The 18,394-nt window shown below is 35.9% G+C and overlaps 1 protein-coding gene and 1 pseudogene across 1 annotated transcript; both read right to left on the reverse strand.

Annotated features, from left to right (window-relative positions):
- Positions 1-1,702: 1,702 nt before the first annotated feature.
- Positions 1,703-7,013, reverse strand: LOC136977640 (glucose dehydrogenase [FAD, quinone]-like). Its single transcript, XM_067273176.1, has 11 exons — positions 6,903-7,013; positions 6,254-6,456; positions 5,992-6,181; positions 3,365-3,496; positions 3,177-3,298; positions 2,902-3,072; positions 2,704-2,836; positions 2,503-2,633; positions 2,280-2,427; positions 1,974-2,196; positions 1,703-1,910 (listed from the first exon to the last, which is right to left on the reverse strand). The coding sequence occupies exons 1-11, from the start codon at positions 6,976-6,978 to the stop codon at positions 1,757-1,759; spliced, it is 1,683 nt and encodes a 560-aa protein (XP_067129277.1). The 5' UTR covers positions 6,979-7,013; the 3' UTR covers positions 1,703-1,756.
- A 6,833-nt stretch (positions 7,014-13,846) lies between these two features.
- On the reverse strand, positions 13,847-17,235 carry LOC136977583 (glucose dehydrogenase [FAD, quinone]-like; annotated as a pseudogene).
- Positions 17,236-18,394: the final 1,159 nt, after the last annotated feature.

Consider the following 18,394-nt stretch of genomic DNA (forward strand, 5'->3'; position numbering starts at 1 on the left):
ACCGCTCTGGTGGACCCGGAAAATCATAGAAATTTTTCAGGGTTGATCCGTTTTAAAATACCTTTACAAATCTAGCAAAATTAAATTTACCAAAAGAGAAGCGACGCTATATCTTCTGGTCACAGGGGAAACTAACTTCCTATATCTGCAATGTTAATAACTTTATGACATAAGTTCTTAAGAAATAAAACTTTTTCAATAATGAAAATTTGCAAATCGGTAAAAGATACTCCGAATTTTCCACTCATATCAGCCTAATAGATGAAAATTGACTCAAATTATTTTAAAGTTTTGATTTTTCTCTTTAGTAGTTAGTATTTATGTTCGTGGCTTGATGTCGCTTTCTACTCACGTTTATTTTCTCTATATTTTACTAAACTTCCGGAATGGTGATGAAAATCAAGCTGGATCAGAATCAAGAACGAGATATTTACATTTAAAAATATTTTCTTGCAATCTCAAATCAGCATTTCTGTCACAAACCGAGGAAAAATGCAAGATTCTAGTTGCGATATCAAAATCGACAACAGTTTTCGCGAAACTTCTTATGATTATCTCTAAATAGAGAGTATTTCATCATTATAAGTATAATTTTTCACAGATGCAAAACATACAGTATGAATCGACTGTTTTATTATCTTGCGTGGAGATTAGTAAACGTATCGGATGTCGAAAAATAGAAGAAATTGCGCAAAATAATACGCAACCGAATGACCTTTGTATCACGACGAATTTTGAATTAGCTGAGATGAATGGTATGCGAAATGCTGTTCGGAACAAACAATCACAAAGTCGTTTGTTTCATTTAGGTTAATGCATATTTCGACACATACTGTACAGTTCAGCTGTTTGCAGCAAAACTTTGCAGGAAATGCGTATTTTTCCTTGTTATTTACGCACTCGTTGCTGCCTGTACGCAATTTCAGGATTCCATACGAACAACCGAAAACATATTTTCCGCAAGAATCATTTCACGTCTTAAATGGTTTGAAGAATTTTATATTTATAGTAACATGTGTCTAAATTGTGAAAAAATCGCATTATTTAAAATAGCTTGCGTGATATACCGAATCATTTTGTACTACATTAAATTTATTCTAATACATTTCATAAAGCGCATTATAACACGATTTTTAATTGAAGATATTTTGTTTATATTTAGTAAATTACTGCGATTTAACGCTTTCTGAAGAAACAAACTCGACTGAAATACGACACGAATATAATTCGTAATGTAAGTTCATATATTCAGATTACTGAACTTTTTTTATTTTTACTCTTTTCGCCCTATGGGCTCCAAGACAGTTCCTTTTTATGTCTATAGAGAGTTAGGCCAGGTTCATAATAGGAGTGCCGAGTGATGAGGGAGGACCAATGTATCCTGGACGAATTTCCTGAAACTCGGTTTTTCGACGTCCGGATTTGATTCCAAGTCCTCCAGAGCAGTAGGCTAGTGTGTGAGATAATAATGTAATGACACCATAATTTAGGCGTTTTCAGGGTTTTCTTCACGTGTCCAACAATTAAATAAGAGCCAGTTTTGCGTAGTCCTCCCAAGGGTCATGCCTCTTGGTGGATCACCTAAGTGTTACGTTATCTTGTTTCATCAAACCAAATATTACAAATTATTAATTTATATTCTTTTATAAAATGTGACGCGCAAAAAATGTACCATAGGATGAAAGCAGTACCACGAAAAGTGTTAGAATAACTTGTTAATTTTTATTTTATTATATTTTCTTACGATTCGTGCGTTTTACACCCACGATTTCATTTTCATCAAGTAATCTTTATAGATCATGTCCGCGGCCTTTTCTCCTATCATTAGAGTCATAGCTTGAGGGTGCCCGACCACGATTTCGGGAGCGACAGAAGCGTCGACCACGCGTAGACCTTTCACCCCTTTCACTCTGTAGAGACAAGACAATTAGATCTATGTCTTAAGTGCAAATTGTCAAGATGGCGTTACTTACTTTAAATTGGAGTCTACAACGGTGGTATTATCTTTAGGATCACCCATCCTGCATGTGCCCATCAGATGATATCCTGGTAGTGATAACTGCTTTATCAAACAAGAGTAGTAACCGTCGCTCTCTCGCTTATACTTGCTGCAAACAGGAACATTCGGAAGTGGTATTCGCTCTCCTATGCCCTTCAGAGATGCTGTGTTAGCTATTTTCAAGCACGTTTTCAGACCTAATAAAATTTTTTATTCCTTGATTTACTTGCCTGAAATCAAAGTGGGCCTGTCAGAGAGGGCGCAGCAATGTTTTACTTACCTTCGACCATAACGCGTACGTCGCGCTGTTTGGTTAAATAGTTGCCCTCTATAATAGGAGGGGAATGAGGATTACGACTGCTCAAGCTGACTTTACCACGGCTCTCTGGTCTTACTGCTACATTGGTACAGAGGACGGTTCCTCCTCCCTAAAAGTACAGATAAAAATAATGATTAGTTCCAAATAATCAACGAAAGACGAGTATCGAAACACAATATCTTACAACCAACGGAGGCAGAAAACTGGACGACATCAAAGTGACGAAAATTATTTCGGCATCTGGCCAATCGGGATCTGGATTGTAATTGCTGCTGAAGAAACCGAGAACTTCCGTAGGTAGAGATGCCAACAGTCCTAAAAACGAGTTGTTCACTTCGTTTCTATACTAGCCCGTTACGAAACAATAGAAAATAACGGGCTTTACCTTTTCCGTTAGAGAGATACTGTTTATAGTCTCCTTCCGATAATGATAGGTTTCTGACTTTGTAAATAGGAGTGCTGAGTACCGGATGATCTTGAAAGTTTTCTCCAACCGGAAGATCCGAAATTACGGGTATCTGAAATATCAATCAAGATTTTTTGAATTGATTAGTAGTAAAAATTTTAAGACCATTCTACATACCTGCAATTTTCTTAGTTCCCGAGCAGGACCAATTCCGGAAAGCATCAACAGTTGAGGGGATCTGATAGTTCCTGCCGATATTATGACTTCTTTTTTAACAAAGGCTTTATACGTTCGGTTTTGATATTCATATTCCACTCCTTTGGCCACTTTGTCTTCTCCAAATAATATCTGGGCGAATAAAAACAATGAATTACACTAGTCTGTTCGTTTATCCTCCTATTGATGAACACGGATCAAAGAGGAATCAGTTTTAAATAACAAAGTAAAAAAACCTTTCTAACGAAAGCGGAGGTGAGAACTCGAAGGTTTCTTCTTCCCAGAATGGGATTCAGAAATGCCTTATCCATACCCCATCTTCTGCCATCTTTAGTGTTAATTTGAGGATTGGTGAATACTGAAAAAGAACAATTGTAACATCGATCTCCATGGTTTATATTAATTCTGAGAACTTTTCTCTCACCCGTTTGTTTGATACCGTTGACGTCTCCAATTCCAAAACCTAATTCGTGGACTGATTTCAGATATTTTTTCATCAGAGGAGTTGCAAAAGCTGGATATTGAACGAATAACTCTCCATTTTTACCGTGAAAGCCTGCAATTAGAAAGAAGTACCAAGCTTGATAATGATTCCATGGTAAAATGATATAGTCAATATTAATGTAAATTGCTGAGACCTACTTTCTAAGCAGTGTGTAACATATTGTAAACAACTCGTTTATTTACATCTTTTAAAAGTTGTTTATTTTTTCTTGAAATACAATATTTTCAATTCCGTTCATTGTAACGTTTTTTTCCTTTCTAATATTATGTATAAAATAAAAATATTTATCCTTTCCACTAGCTGACTGTTATAAATAACTCTTTCCACGCTGTGAGCACTAAGAGCACCGCTTTTTGGCAAGCTCAATATGAGTTCGGCCAAGCCAGGTCCACTTTTACTTACAATTGCTTAATAATACTTCTAATTAAGTGTTGCTTCATGAAAAACAAAATCTCAAAGTTAATTAATATGTATTACCTTTCTGTGCACTGAGAGGATGTTGGCGAAGTTGATGCAACATTAAAAAAAAATTATAGAATAATAATATTTCATCATTTCAAATGGGAACATTAAAAAGATCAATGAACTTATTACAGTATTGTACTTACAATTGCTTAATTTAAGTGTTCGTTCCGACACTCTCCTCTTAAAATATTGTGTAATACTTCAAAATATTTTCACTTTGTTTTATAAATGTCTTCAATAGCTGCATCGTTTCGAATTTTTAAATTTTGTATTACTAATCTTCAAACTTTTTCACTTTTTAATACATTCTTAAGCTAATAAATACGACATATATGTTAGTTCTTTGTCTCGATTAAAGATAATTCCGTCCTACATTAAAATAGCACGCGATTGTATTTTAGCACATGACCACAAAACAACACCGTTATTAACTGTTTGCATCGTCCCTCGTTCAACTCGAAACTAGCTCAAGTTTGACTTTGAAATGATTTGAATGTTAGAGCATTCGGTGAAAAATTATTTTGCTTATTATCTACACATAAAACACAAAGGCGGAAAAGAGTAAATAAAAATAAGCATCAAATATAGTTTAGTAACATCGTTTATTATATCGAAAACAAGATAAAACACAAATCAATTAAAAACACTGGTATGACTTCTTTGTGTTTAACACAGATGTCTGGAATTACGTGGTAATACCCTTTACATCCATAGCCTTCTACGTTTCACAGGCGCCACAGTGCACAAATATTTTTCGAGAGAAAAAGATACAGTAATCGTTTCAGTACAGAGTACAGTAACTGTTGCAAGAAAACACGTAGGCGTTCACACTTGCAACTTTCACTTGCGTGACTTCATTTGCAACTATAAATCATTTTAAATATTTGTGTCAATATGTTTTCAAAATGTATTAACGCGTACTACTCCTTATGTTTGCATTTATCCTCTGTTATTTCCCAATTACAGAACAACAAATACACACGGCCGCGCCGATTAATTTTACATGAAAACGATGCATTGCGTACAAAAAATATTTGCTTATTTCATAACAGTGTTATCAAGGCATCGTAACGTATGCATTTAATTGATAAAACTGTTATGATTTTTTTAATTTATAAAACTAGCAATTTATGCAATGGGCATCATGCGATCGTTTCCAAATTTTCGATGGCTTACGCATTACTTTTTCCATCGCTTCATTTCTCACATTTTAACTCCCACAGGAATTGTGAAATGGATTAAAAAATTTTTATAATTTCTTTCTTTTTGTTTTTTTAAAGCTTCGTAACAAGTGCTCGATCCAAAAATAGATTTACATTACATCGCCTAATGGACAACTTAATTCGACAGAGGAACGTTTCTCAGTTTTTTAAAATAGACACTATAAAGTTACAGCCAGACCTGCAACTTCTACACACCATGAATACAGCCTTATAATTGATGATACGATTGCGGGTATTAATTTTCCCGAAGGGAACACTGTAAAAAGTATTATTTAACAACCATTCTCTTAAGTAACCTGAACAATTTAGCAAACCGCTTATCAGTTTTGCATTTTCATTCTGAAATAAATCATTTGTGTAGTGATTTGGAGCGTAAGTTATTTTTTATCTATAATTTATTAGCGTTATTACAAAAGTAAAACTAGAGTATTTTCACACGAAAGATGATAATATTTTGTTTTAAATTTATTGAAATTTGTGAAATCCGCTGTCTCTACTCTGTGCAGTGTCACATATTGTAGCGCCCAAAGATAAGCCTCTTAGCGCCCAAAAATAAGCCATTTCTCAATTAAACAACTTATTTTTCCATCAGTTGAACAAAACTGTTTAAAACTTCCCTAAAAATTACAATTTGGTGCAACAAATCTTATTGAAAAATCTTTCATAATAGTAACAAAAATATCTTTCGCGGGATTACTTCCTCCAATTGGCATTCGCTTGTATCTGATCCCTGTTTTAATCATCGTGACCGAACTCGTTACTACGAATTTGAAGTAAGACGACAATATTTTATACTGAGTAAACATTAAATTATTACATCACTCAATAATAATTTCCTTTCTTAAAAACTATTCTTACCGTTATCCGCTATTTCCGGATTTCTGTTGTTTTCCGACTTGATGAAGAATGGGAAAACGTCCTTCCAACTCCACCCGTAGGCTCCTTTTTGTTCCCAATTGTCGTAGTCTTTCCTGTTCCCTCTAACATACAACATAGAGTTGATAATGCTTCCCCCTCCCAGTGCTTTGCCTTGGGGTAAGCGAGAGGGCTGAGAGAAAGCAGAAAATAATTTAATCGCGGGACGAAAATCCGCCATTTCACTACACAAATAAACACTTACTTCATCACCGACTCCAAAATCGTTATATCGAGGGAAAGAGACGGTGTCGTTCCAATCGTAGGGAGTTCCTTGAAGAAAGATGTACAACGATGGAGGTTCGGATAGTAAATTGGAGCGCTGACCCGCCTCCAGGAGGAGAACTCTGAACTCGGGATGAGCCGACAACCTGTTGGCCAATACAGAACCCGCGGGTCCCGAACCCACTGCAACGAAAGGTATCTATCACCACCATTGAACTAATTGTGCAATTGTAACTATCGTAAGAATGAAAGCGAGTAGCAATTAAAGAAGTAGTTACACGAGAAACGAGTAAACTATCTCAAACAATATGAGACGAACTGTCTGTTTTGCTTCGTCAGGTGTTTTTGACAGTGAAAACAATTAGATGAGTCAACAATATCGGTTATTCATCAAAAGAACATTTTACATATCCGTGTTTATCATACGGATGGATCACACACACTAAAAACAAAGCCTCAGTTGACCACACAATGACGAACAAGACAACACTTGGATTATATAAACTTACTGACAAAGAAAGCATCACTTGACCACACAAGCGCTCGGCAGTCATAATTCGGGCCACGAGAATTATATTTAATAATTCATTTACGAGCGAGTCCGTGGAAGCGTGATGTAAATGCCTCACCTATAATAAAATCGTAAACGTCATAGCTTCGACCGTACACTTGTACAATCAGCAATATCAATGTAGGAATCCTCATCTCGTAACTCCTATCGCTCACTCGGGACGACACTAGAGAATTTATAGCTAACGCAGCGGAACTCGATCAACGTCAATTTGACGTCATTCACGCTACCCAAAGCTTTGCGTAGCGTAAGCGTGACGTCAAATTGACGTGATTTTTCTGCACGCTAGACGCTATGCAAGCGCTCAAATTCAGCTTACCTGCGTTTACTCGATGATGAGAGTGGGGAGCGAGTGGGCACGTGCAGGTTTGCGTGCTTACTCGATTATTCGTTATGACATATATGAAGAGTGAAGGGAAGAGAGAAGATACGGATTTAGAGGATTAGAGAGGTATTCTGTTTTATAGGTTGGAAGCAACCACGTGTTCATTTACCATTACACTAGAAAGTCGAATAAACTATACAAAACAACAAAAATATTTGTTATGTGATACTCTAATTCTATGCATAAATATTTTTGTTTTTAATTATTTTCTTACATGACAAAGAAGGGAAAAGCAACTCTACTTAAACAAAGGCCGTCGATTCATTTGAACCTGTGTTGGAAGGTAATTCGACGATATATTTCGGGAAATGCGTTACAATTAATGAGAAATATGTATAAAAACACCATAGAATGTGATACAAAGAACATGGCGTCTCTGTAATCTATTACGACAAAAACAATGACAAAAAATGGCGTTAGGTAAAAATCCAGTTTGCGTAATTTGAAAGATATTTTTTGCAGTTTCATTCTCACTTCTGTGATTTAAACGACGTTAAATTAATAAGAACATAAATTTTTTGTATTATATATATATATATTACAGGTTCTAGTTGTAAAAATAACTTAAAATCCATAGAAGTGATCTAAAAAAATCTCATCCAGCCACCAGCCATTTATTATTAATCTAGGATAATAATTCAAGGAAGTATCAGGGAAGGAAGGGAAATAAGGAGTTGGAGAAATTCTCGAAATAAAACACGTACTTCAACGTATCTTACTTGTTAGTTAGATTTACACGGTGTATCTTAACACAGCCAGAACTAAGATAGCATAAATTAATTTGGTATTTAATTTGGATAAATTCATTTTTATTCGATGTTCTCGTATTATAAAACCTAGCGTGGGATTTACAGTAGCATGTGTTTAACGTTTTCCTATTGTGTAATCAAATACTACCTTGTCAATGCATATTGTAATTTAACTTATTTCGCTTCAGACAGGTTCTTTCTCTGAAAACTTAAAATTTGAGAGAAAGTGATTACGGTTCGATTAAAATAATTAATAGAATAGCAAATATGTCGACGTTATCTGTCGAAAGGTTTTAGGTTATATTTAACTTTACCACTTTATCTAGATTCCAAGGTCTGGGGGGATTTGGCTTAAACGGGGGAGAGAGAACGGACGTCATCTACAAGGGAATATTTTTAATTGTTTTGTAAACAATTTAACATTAGTTCCCCAGAGAACCTAAACACTCTACGATACAATTTCTGAAGTCTTCGCTTTGCAGGACTTTCGGTACTTGTAATCGTGAGTTCATTAATTTTATGAATGCTTGCTTGGATTGTTTTGTTGGAGGAATTTCTAACCTTCGGAGGGGAACTCTTCCCCCAAAATGTCCTAGATAAAACGGTGCTTAACTTTCGTTCGATAATTCGACAGATAATAATCATGTTCCTAACTACAATCGGATTTTATCAAATGTTTGTATTGATTTCTAAGAAAATGCCAGAATTGTAAAGCGTCAGCAAATTCACAATTTCTTTTTATCTTTTAATCCACTTCGGAATGTAATTTAATCATTTCCATAATAAATCATTAAATATTACATCTTTGGTAGATCATTAAAGGTGGTACCATACTGCTCTGGGGGACCCGGGATCGAATCCGGACGGGTCGAAAAATTCCTAGGAATTTTTCAGAGTGATTCGTCTGGATATATCGGGCCCTGTCCCTCACCATCCGGCTGCCTCATTGTGGGCCTGGCCGAACCCATAATGGGCTTGCTAAAATAAGCCCTCTTAGCGTCCACAGGAGAAAAAAGTTAAAAAAAAAAACATTGAACGGAAGTTGCAAATTGAGAACTTTGGCGACGCCCTGTGAGGAGAATGAACAGGTAATAAAATAGATATGGTTTTCGATGGAGGAAACCGAACGAATGGGAAGATATTGCGTGTTAAGAAACAAAAGGCCAGAAAAAAAAAGTAAGCGGTATCAAAATGATGATGAAAGTAAGATTTCGAATAAATAATTCTCTATTTTTCTGTGAAATTTCGCACTATAAATAAGAGGGTAAACAATTATCCAGATAATTGATTTTCCCTTATAAGTCTTCGTACAAAAGAACAGATCACCGGAATAACTGCTATTGCGCTTGTGCGCATCGGTCGTGTTCACACGCGTTTGCCACTAGTGGAAGATAAGTATACAGTTAAGCGTCACGTATATAACCTATATACTATGACCTATAAGTCACTGTACAATAACGTGAATCATTTGCTAGAGTTTTGAATCAGTCCTGTAGTACGTCATTGCGCATATACAAGTAGCATTATTACGTGAAGACCAATTTCATTTTGAAAAAGTGACTGAATAAGTGATTAGAAGAATACATCAACTTACCAAAATTCTATTCGAAATTATTATATTAAATTAAATTTTGGACAATACGCGAAAATCTTAACCTCTGGCCCCATGTGGCCGAATGGATAGAATTATTGAACACTGAAAGTCGGTCGTGGATTTGTGCTTCTCCAACAACTGGCCACGTCGAGTTTCCCGGGTTTTTTTCACGTTTGTAACACCTAAATAGAGAACAGTTTCCCATATAAAGATCTCTCGCGAGGCATTCGCCTCGGCAGATCGCTCACATGTGGCGACACGCAGGCCTTAAACAGATAAATCAATAAAATGTAACCAAATCTGATACGGTGACATTTCGGGACATACGGAAGATATTTCTGCAAAAATGTGTTAGTACCAAACCCCACCACTATGGCATTCTGACGCTACCAGCAACAAACATATTTAAAGAAGGCACTTAACACTGCCTTAAAAGTCTATATTTAGCTTTGAATGCTGAAGAGGTAAGATATTAAGATTAAGAACGGTCAGTCTCCAACCATTTCGAACACGGTTGCATTTCAGTATATGACCCATATCGCGCTGTGTTGGGTATTAGCGAGGTTGAGGCCGAAGTTTTCAACGCGAAAACGTGTACGTCGGACGTTCGGCGCCGCTTTCCTGTAAGCCTAGAAGTTTGGCAATGGCCTTTGGAAAGTCAGTGGAATCATGCTCGACATTCCAAAGGCCATTGTCAAACTTCTAGGCTTACAGGAAAGCGGCGCCGAACGTCCGACGTACACGTTTTCGCGTTGAAAACTTCTGCCTCAACTTCGCTATTATTATTATTACAGTCGAGTCCGCATAAGTCGACAACCCCGGGGGGAAGTGAAAATGTGTCGAGTTATCCGATATGACGACTAAAGCGAAGTTGAAAAAAAACCACAATACTACAATTAGGAAAATACAGTAGTGCAATGTATACCTCTCTGACCATCCATCACTGCCGCTAACGTTGGCTTCTACTCCAAGTACCCCACCAATTTCCATTGCCTTTTGTTTCAGTATCGGTTCCGAAACAGGAAGATTCGATAAACGAATTTGCTTTAGCCAACGTACGAGAGCATCTTCGTCATCTTTGTACGGAGACTTTCTCTGGCTTTTTCGAGACAGCCGCGACAAAAATCCAAGAAAAACCTTATTAATTTCCCCTTTTTTCTTCGGGATTCTCACCAATGTTGTTTTTGAAAGGTTTTTTTTTTGTTTGTTTTGCTTGCGAAGTTTTCTTACATTCAAATTCAGAAACAAGTTCGTATTTTTCCTTCAGCGTAAGCGTTGTTAGCTTTCCGACACTCATTTCTAATGTGAAACAAGTACTACAAATAACGCTTGACGTGAGAAAATGCAAAATCAGATTCTGCTGTGACTTTGATGTAGATTGTATATTTTCTTTCTGTTTATCTGTTATTATTTTATATATATAAATACATAAAATGTTTATACATATTAATAAAAATGCCTTTATTAATAAATAAGTCGACTTATCAGAAGTCTAAACGAGCGTGAGACAGCAAAAGTATGTCGACTTATCCAGTGGTGACGAGTTAAACGGTGTCGAGTAAACCGGAGTTTTTTAACATTAATGCCTATGTAAGTCGGCCGGGAACACAGAAAACTGACTACTTAACCGGCGGTGTTGAGTTATACATATGACGACTTATGCGGACTCGACTGTATTATCAACCCATCTCGATTATAAGATTCATTTAAGGGTGTACTATAGATTACTCCCTATGGAATTTCAGGATTTTGATTATATATTTGAACTCAGGGGACCGAGTCGAGTTCAACGGTACCCTATTTTTGGACCGGAGACGAAAAATAAAAAAGTTATCACACTTTTTTAATGCTCTCATGCAGACGGCACCGTAGTTGCTAGTATTGCCATCTTGCGGTAAAGTCTGCAAACCGTGACGTCGGACTACGGTCATCTTCCGGAGGGTAAACACGCGATACGAGAGCGGAGAGAGCGACGCGACTTCCGATCATCGCGCGATCGCAAACATGGCGGCCGTTCCCACTGTTCGTGCTCCCGACTGACCTCTCGTACGGGAGCCACCACACGCCGCCATGTGCTAAACTAGTAATCGATTCACGGTAGTTCTTGAACAAAGTAAAAAAAGGGGGAAACGTCTACTAAAGGCAATTTTAACGGCAAGCACGCGACTCCCTATCATCGCGCGATCGCCGGAAAAAAGTGTGATAACTTTTTTATTTTTCGTCTCCGGTCCAAAAATAGGGTACCGTTGAACTCGTCTCGGTCCCCTGAGTTCAAATATATAATCAAAGTCCTGAAATTCCATAGGGAGTAATCTATAGTACACCCTAATTTAATATCTAATCTAATCAAGATATAATATTCTGAAGTGAAAAAACACGTAGTATTAACATTTCTTATATAAAATTTATTATACAGATAAACAACACTACAATAAATTTATACCATATATAAACATTTCTTAGGAAGTTGGTATTGTCACAAAAAATAGGGGAGGAAAGAATTGGAATTTTCAGCTAATAAACATTTAGAAGCTGGATAATGTGTGTTTTCTTGTCTGTGACAATGAAAATTCTGACAAATTTTGATATAAAAATCAATAATAAATTACGGATATATGCGATGAATAGTAAATTATTGCAAAACTAAGTCTTGATAAATATATCATTGCATTTTTTCTTTATGTTAATATTTCTGTTTTAAAATTCCATTTTTAATTTAGAAACAATGAAAATTTACTGATATACAAGGCATTTGTTGTGTATGTATGGATATATCTCTAATAATAATTTATCAGCAGTTTAAGTAATGCATAAGTTAATTATTTAATTTTAAAATTAACGAGCAATTATTTATTGTGGCATCGTCACAATACGCTTAAGTTTAGTAGTGTCTTGCCCCTGTACATTATACTTTGCCTGTTAGCAACGGAGTTGTGCCGGTCGTCTATCTAATTCCCTTCAGAGGAAGATTTCAATTGAAATAACATCGGATTTTATATATATATATATTTAATCAGGGCATCCTGCACCTAATATTCCCATATCTGGTCTCGACCTTCTCGAGATTACGGAAGGACAGACAGACAAACGGACAACAGTGGGAATTTATAAGTCTACAATTTTTTCAATTTGAAGCCTAATTATGACACATTCTAATCGATAATTAAACGAAAGATATTTGTTTCTTGAAAATAAACTAAATAAATGGCACCATCTATACAAATAGAACTGCTAAAATAAGGTAACCGACTCAATTTATTTATCTCGAAGTGTCTTTTGAAACCATCTTCGGCTTCGTATCGAGATCATCATTCAGTATAAAGCTAAAGACGGCCTTAGAAAAATGCCTCTTGACAAATTAATATTGAATTGGCTGTATTGATAAAACAGTTTTGTTTGTATAAATTGCATTTGTTGTTCATATTTAACATTATTATGACAGTAATGAAAAAAATTACACGTTTTGAGATGCGATAACTTTAGATTTCCACTTGTAATAAAATACAGACTGATTTTCTGGAGTTTTTGTTATTTTTAAAGAACTTTGAGTTGTTTGTTTCACATTACTTATCCACTTATACTCTACTGGGCTATTCCGAGTGATTTATTATAGTAAAAAATGCAGTATCTTCTCTCCCTCTATGCAAAGCATTTTAAGATATACTGCATATATTTTGTATTGTAGCATTTGTTGACGTGTGTTCACAGAAGAGATTTTTATTAGAATATTCAGAGCTCAGATTTTTACTTTTCCGGCTCTGTTATATACAGTATAACAGAGGGAAATTATGGTAATCGGTCAAAAAATGACCCTCCCCCAAGATTTTTACATTTTCGGACTCGGGGACCTCGAAACGTCGAGAAATCAAAAAAATTCGGGAATTTTTTCTGTATGTATTGAGGTTAGTGTAATGGGCGACAAATAAGATATCAATAATAAACAAAATACGAAAGTTTTTATTGTTTTCTTTATTAAAATCACCATTATTTTCTACTGATCTACTACCCGATAAATTTAAATAATATTTTTCATGAAACGAGGTAATTTACATAGTTATTTGTAATTTACATAGTTATACATGTTATATACTTTATTTATTTATTGATTTTTTATAAGTAAATAGAAAAGTCCCGAATATTCACCCCTAAAATTAATAAATATACGTAAAAACAAAGACAACAATTATATAAAATTAAAAATAATACATTATATCAATACATTAAAACAAAAAAAGTATAAAGGTTCTTCGAAAGAATTTGTTTTCGAATTCTTTGGTGTTCTTTGTTTTGCGTATGTTTGATGGTTTTGTTTGGATTTTAGTTACTCGGGACGTTTTCGTGCGCTCTTATATTAACAACCGCTAACAATGCCGCAATTACACGTGTGTTTGATAATTTGTAACTTGCAAGTGGAATTATTTAAAGTAATTGTACCAAGTTTTATAGCAAATATAAATTTCAATTAATTTCGGGAGTTTGTGACGACGTCCGAATTCGCTATATGTTGTGGGTAATGACTTAATAGTATTTATTGTTGGTGCAATAAAAATAATTTCTATAATATTCCACAATTTTTCTTTACTACATTTTCCTAATTTACAACCAAAAGCATTTATAAAGGTTTTTTTTTTTTTACCATTCTTTTATCAAATGTTACCGTTAGCCCACTCTTTCCCTATAATCCTTTAAGATCAAATCGGCTGCTTTCTCTCCTATCATAACTGCCATGGCGTATGGATGACCCGTGATCATTTGGGGAGCCACAGAAGCATCGGCCACACGTAAACGTTCGATTCCCTTCACCCTATAAAAAACACAACGTTCTTTCTTGTGTCATAAATACCAAATTGCCAAAATTGATTAACTTACTTTAAATCGAAATCCACTACGGTGGAATTATCTAAAGGGTGTCCCATCTTGCACGATCCCACCAAGTGAAAGCCCGGTCCCCCAAACTTCATTACCAAGCATTTATAGTAATCGTCACTTCCTGCACTAAACTTATCGCAAATGGGATCACTCAAGGGTGGTAGTCTCTCTCCGATGTCCTTTAAGGCTCTCGTATTAGCAAATTTCAAGCACATTTTCAGAGCTAAAACGTTCCAACACCAGCACGTTCAGATAATTAAAGGAATCTTCGTTTTGCCACGTATATTTAATTGGGAGAATTTATTCATCTTATATCTCTTTACTTACCTTCTACCATGACTTTTACGTCACTTTCTTTCTTCAAGTAATTACCTTCTATTACGGGAGAAATACGCGGATCTTTGCTCTTTAATCTGATTCTTCCACGACTCTTCGGTCTCGTGCCTATACTAGCGCAAACAACAGTTGCTCTTCCCTAAAATTCCGAAAAAAAAATGTTGAAAGTTATCTTGTCTTAGCTTATTTTATTTTATTCGAGTGTTTTACTTGATCCCAAGTGGAAAAGATAGAGGAGGGCAAGGTGACAAGCACTATTTCTGCATCCGGCCAATCGTGATCTTCGTTGTAAACGGTGCTGAAGAAACCCAGAACTTCGGTCGGTACACTCGCTAATATTCCTAAGAAAGAAAATTCGTTTATTTCATAACTGTATTCACTCGTTGTCTAGTAAATGAATCCAACGGGTTCACCATTTCCACGCTGAAGATATTCTGTATAGTCTCTTTCTGTCACAGTTAAGTTGCTGATCTTATATATAAAACTGGTGACTACGGGATGATCTTGAAGATTTTTTCCCACTGGCAGATTTAGTATTGGGGTTATCTGAAATTCAAATATAAAATAGTGTATAGACTCAATATTTCCTTCTGATTTTTCACTCGAATGAATTTTAGAAAATTTGTGCACTTGCCTGGAAGTCCTTCAGATGTGAAGTCGGCCCAATCCCTGATAGCATCAATAGCTGAGGGGAGCGAACGGCTCCGGCCGACAGTATCACTTCTTCTCTAGCATAAGCTGTATAAACAACACGTTCAAATTCGTATTCCACCCCTTTAGCCGTGTTTCCTTCAATTACCACCTATCGAATTTAAACTATAAATTTCTCGAGCTTCCTTCTAATACGTTAAATCTTTTAACAAACCTTTGTAGCTAATGCCGAAGTGAGAATTTTAAGGTTACTCCTCCCCACGTAGCGATTCAGAAATGCCTTATCCACACCCCATCGCCTGCCGTCTTTACAAGTAGTTTGAGGATTGGTGAACACTGAAAGAGGACATTTTACAGTAAAGAGTCGGCTAAATTAATAATTCTGCACGCTTTCTACTCACCCGATTGGTTGAAACCGTTGACGTCACCAATTTTAAATCCCAATTCTTCGGCAGCTTGCAGATACTTATCTTTTAAGTACGTGGCGAAAGCTGGACGTTGGACGAACATGTTACCGGCTGTTCCATGATAACCTACGTTTATAACGATTATAAATGAAAATGGAAGCTTAATCTGATTGATCTAAACTTATAATCTTCTTCCAAAATTTTTTGGTACGCGCAAACGTTCCAAATTCACTTCGCTAATTTCATTGGCATCACCATCTTGCCTGGTTTACACGTGGTTATTCTAACGTTGACAGTTGTAATTGTTTCAATTACATATAAGAGCCATTCAGCATAAACCCGAATAAACCCGGTGTTTCTGAACGCAATACAAGAGTGACAAACCTTTTTGGAAGTGTCAAAATAAGTAATTTAAGAAGATCGATTAAGAAAAATGAAAATCTTACCATTGTTCGCTATATCGGGATCCAGATTTTTTTCCGACTTGAGAAAGTATCCAAGGACTTCATCCCATTTCCATCCACAGACTCCATTACTTTCCCAATTGTCGTAATCTTTCCTGTTCCCTCTGACGTACAGCATGGAGTTGATAATGCTGCTGCCTCCTAGAGCTTTGCCTGAAGGCATGTGAGCAGGCTGCAAGAACTCAAAAGTAAGATTAAATGTGGCATTGAGGTTTAGAATTTTACAAATGGAAAATAATTACTCACATTCTTTACGAGTCTTTCTGGGACGTAGTAAGTTGGAAAGGTAACGTTATAATCCCAATCGCATGATGTTCCTTGAAGGTACGGATATAATGTGGGCACTTCGCTTACCAAACTGCAGCGTTCACCTGCCTCTAGAAGAAGAACTGTCACTTCGGGATGACTAGATAACCTGTAGGCCAGTACTGCACCTGCCGGCCCCGAACCCACTATAAAAGTGTCAAAAATCAGACTAGTATTCATAAAAAGAGCCTTTTTTGCCGTCTTCAAACACAGCAAAGAAGAGCTGAAGATGAGGAGAAAGATAGGGGAAATGGAGCAGACTTGCTAAAAAATTTAGTAGTAAAGAGAGATCCAATTGACTCACCTATTATATAATCATAGACAGCGCATTTAGAAACGTATGCTTTCAATACCAATAACAGCGAGATAAGTATCCTCATCTTGTGTTCAAAGGACACACGACGCGCGAGAATTTATAGTCTAGTGAAAAGTACAGACGGAAGTTTATTCCTTCTTCGTAATTCTAGCTCGTAATTGACGTCATAACAATAATAACGCATCCCCCTTCTGCTCCGTTGACGTAACCAACACCTGATGTAAACTTTGGTGCGCATCTTCAAGGATCGTCAGGAACATCACAAACTGAACGTTTAGAACGTGGCATGCTTCTATTGGAGAACAAAATAACACAAGCCACGTGTACTTTCAACTCACCAAAGTAATTTGTCTTTAGCTTGTGCTCTATTATTTTTTCTTCTATTTTCTAAAGAAATTTCAGTCGGATTACATTTCAACATTTGACACTTGTTTGGAATTTGCTGGTGGTGCACAATTATATAAATGCGTGCTCTATCAATAATATGCAACTTGTATTATATTTTTTACGTCTTTATACGTAATTTAACGATAATAAAATTTTACAGCAATATGGCATTATATTGAAAATTAATATGTTTGAAATAACGCCAACGATTAGCTTTCATATTGTATAATGTTTGTACGAAAATTCCTGGAAACTAAGATTTTACAGGAATTTTCAATATAACGTGAGCAGTTGTTTGCAATTTCCTGAGAAATTCTCTAGAATTGGAATTATTTATGCATTGACTGTAGGGATGACCTATGTCAGGAGAGAGTTATCTACCTCGAAATTGCGTATAGACAGAACAAAAAAGACACCCTTTATTGAACGAGAATTGGAACAGAATATATCTTCTAGTAAAAGTAAATTTATAAGCAGCAGATTTTTAAAAATTATTACAACTATAATCAGGAAAATAATCAATTTTAAGTGTGTATTGTGCAGCAGAAAGATTCACAGCAGACGAGATGACAACCCGTGACACATTTCTGCTTATTCAGAGAAGGTAACCATATACTTCTCCTTACAGACGTTACAGATGAATATTAGAAACAATTTTCCGCATAAACCGGTATTTAAAGTTACAGATAAAAGGACGAGATTACGTAGAAATTACTTATTTTATTCTCACATTCTAGAAATTCCAAGTTTCAGCATGCAAAGAATTGCAACCAGCTTCATTATCTTAATTACGCATCGAAAGCTTATACGACTCAGTTTCAGTAAATTGAGACTTTAACGGCATTTCGGAGTAGGCTTATCCTATTATCTCTTTGAGAAATCGTATTCTCTCTTGCACGTAACGATGTCAATAAAATGGCGACTATGGGGCACGCTAACATTCCGTCGAACGTGAAGAAAATGGCCCGAGAAGTTGCCGAAGAAGAATTTTAATAGAGTAGTTTCGCTATATTTTTCTTTAACGTCATTTTGTTATAAAATCAGGTAAAACAGGAAGAGGATTTCTGTAGGATTTCTGAACCTTGG

The sequence above is a fragment of the Centruroides vittatus genome, unplaced genomic scaffold (assembly GCF_030686945.1).
Source record: "Centruroides vittatus isolate TY-2023 unplaced genomic scaffold, ASM3068694v2 contig_461, whole genome shotgun sequence".
Taxonomy (NCBI): Eukaryota; Metazoa; Arthropoda; class Arachnida; order Scorpiones; family Buthidae; genus Centruroides; species Centruroides vittatus.

Coding starts and splice junctions, on each gene's coding strand:
- LOC136977640 (XM_067273176.1), bottom strand. CDS start 6,978: ATGAGGATTCCTACATTGATATTGCTGATTGTACAAGTGTACGGTCGA. Junction 6,457..6,902: donor CGTTTACGATTTTATTATAG/GTGAGGCATTTA, acceptor CTTTCGTTGCAG/TGGGTTCGGGACCCGCGGGT. Junction 3,073..3,176: donor CCTCCGCTTTCGTTAGAAAG/GTTTTTTTACTT, acceptor TTATTCGCCCAG/ATATTATTTGGAGAAGACAA.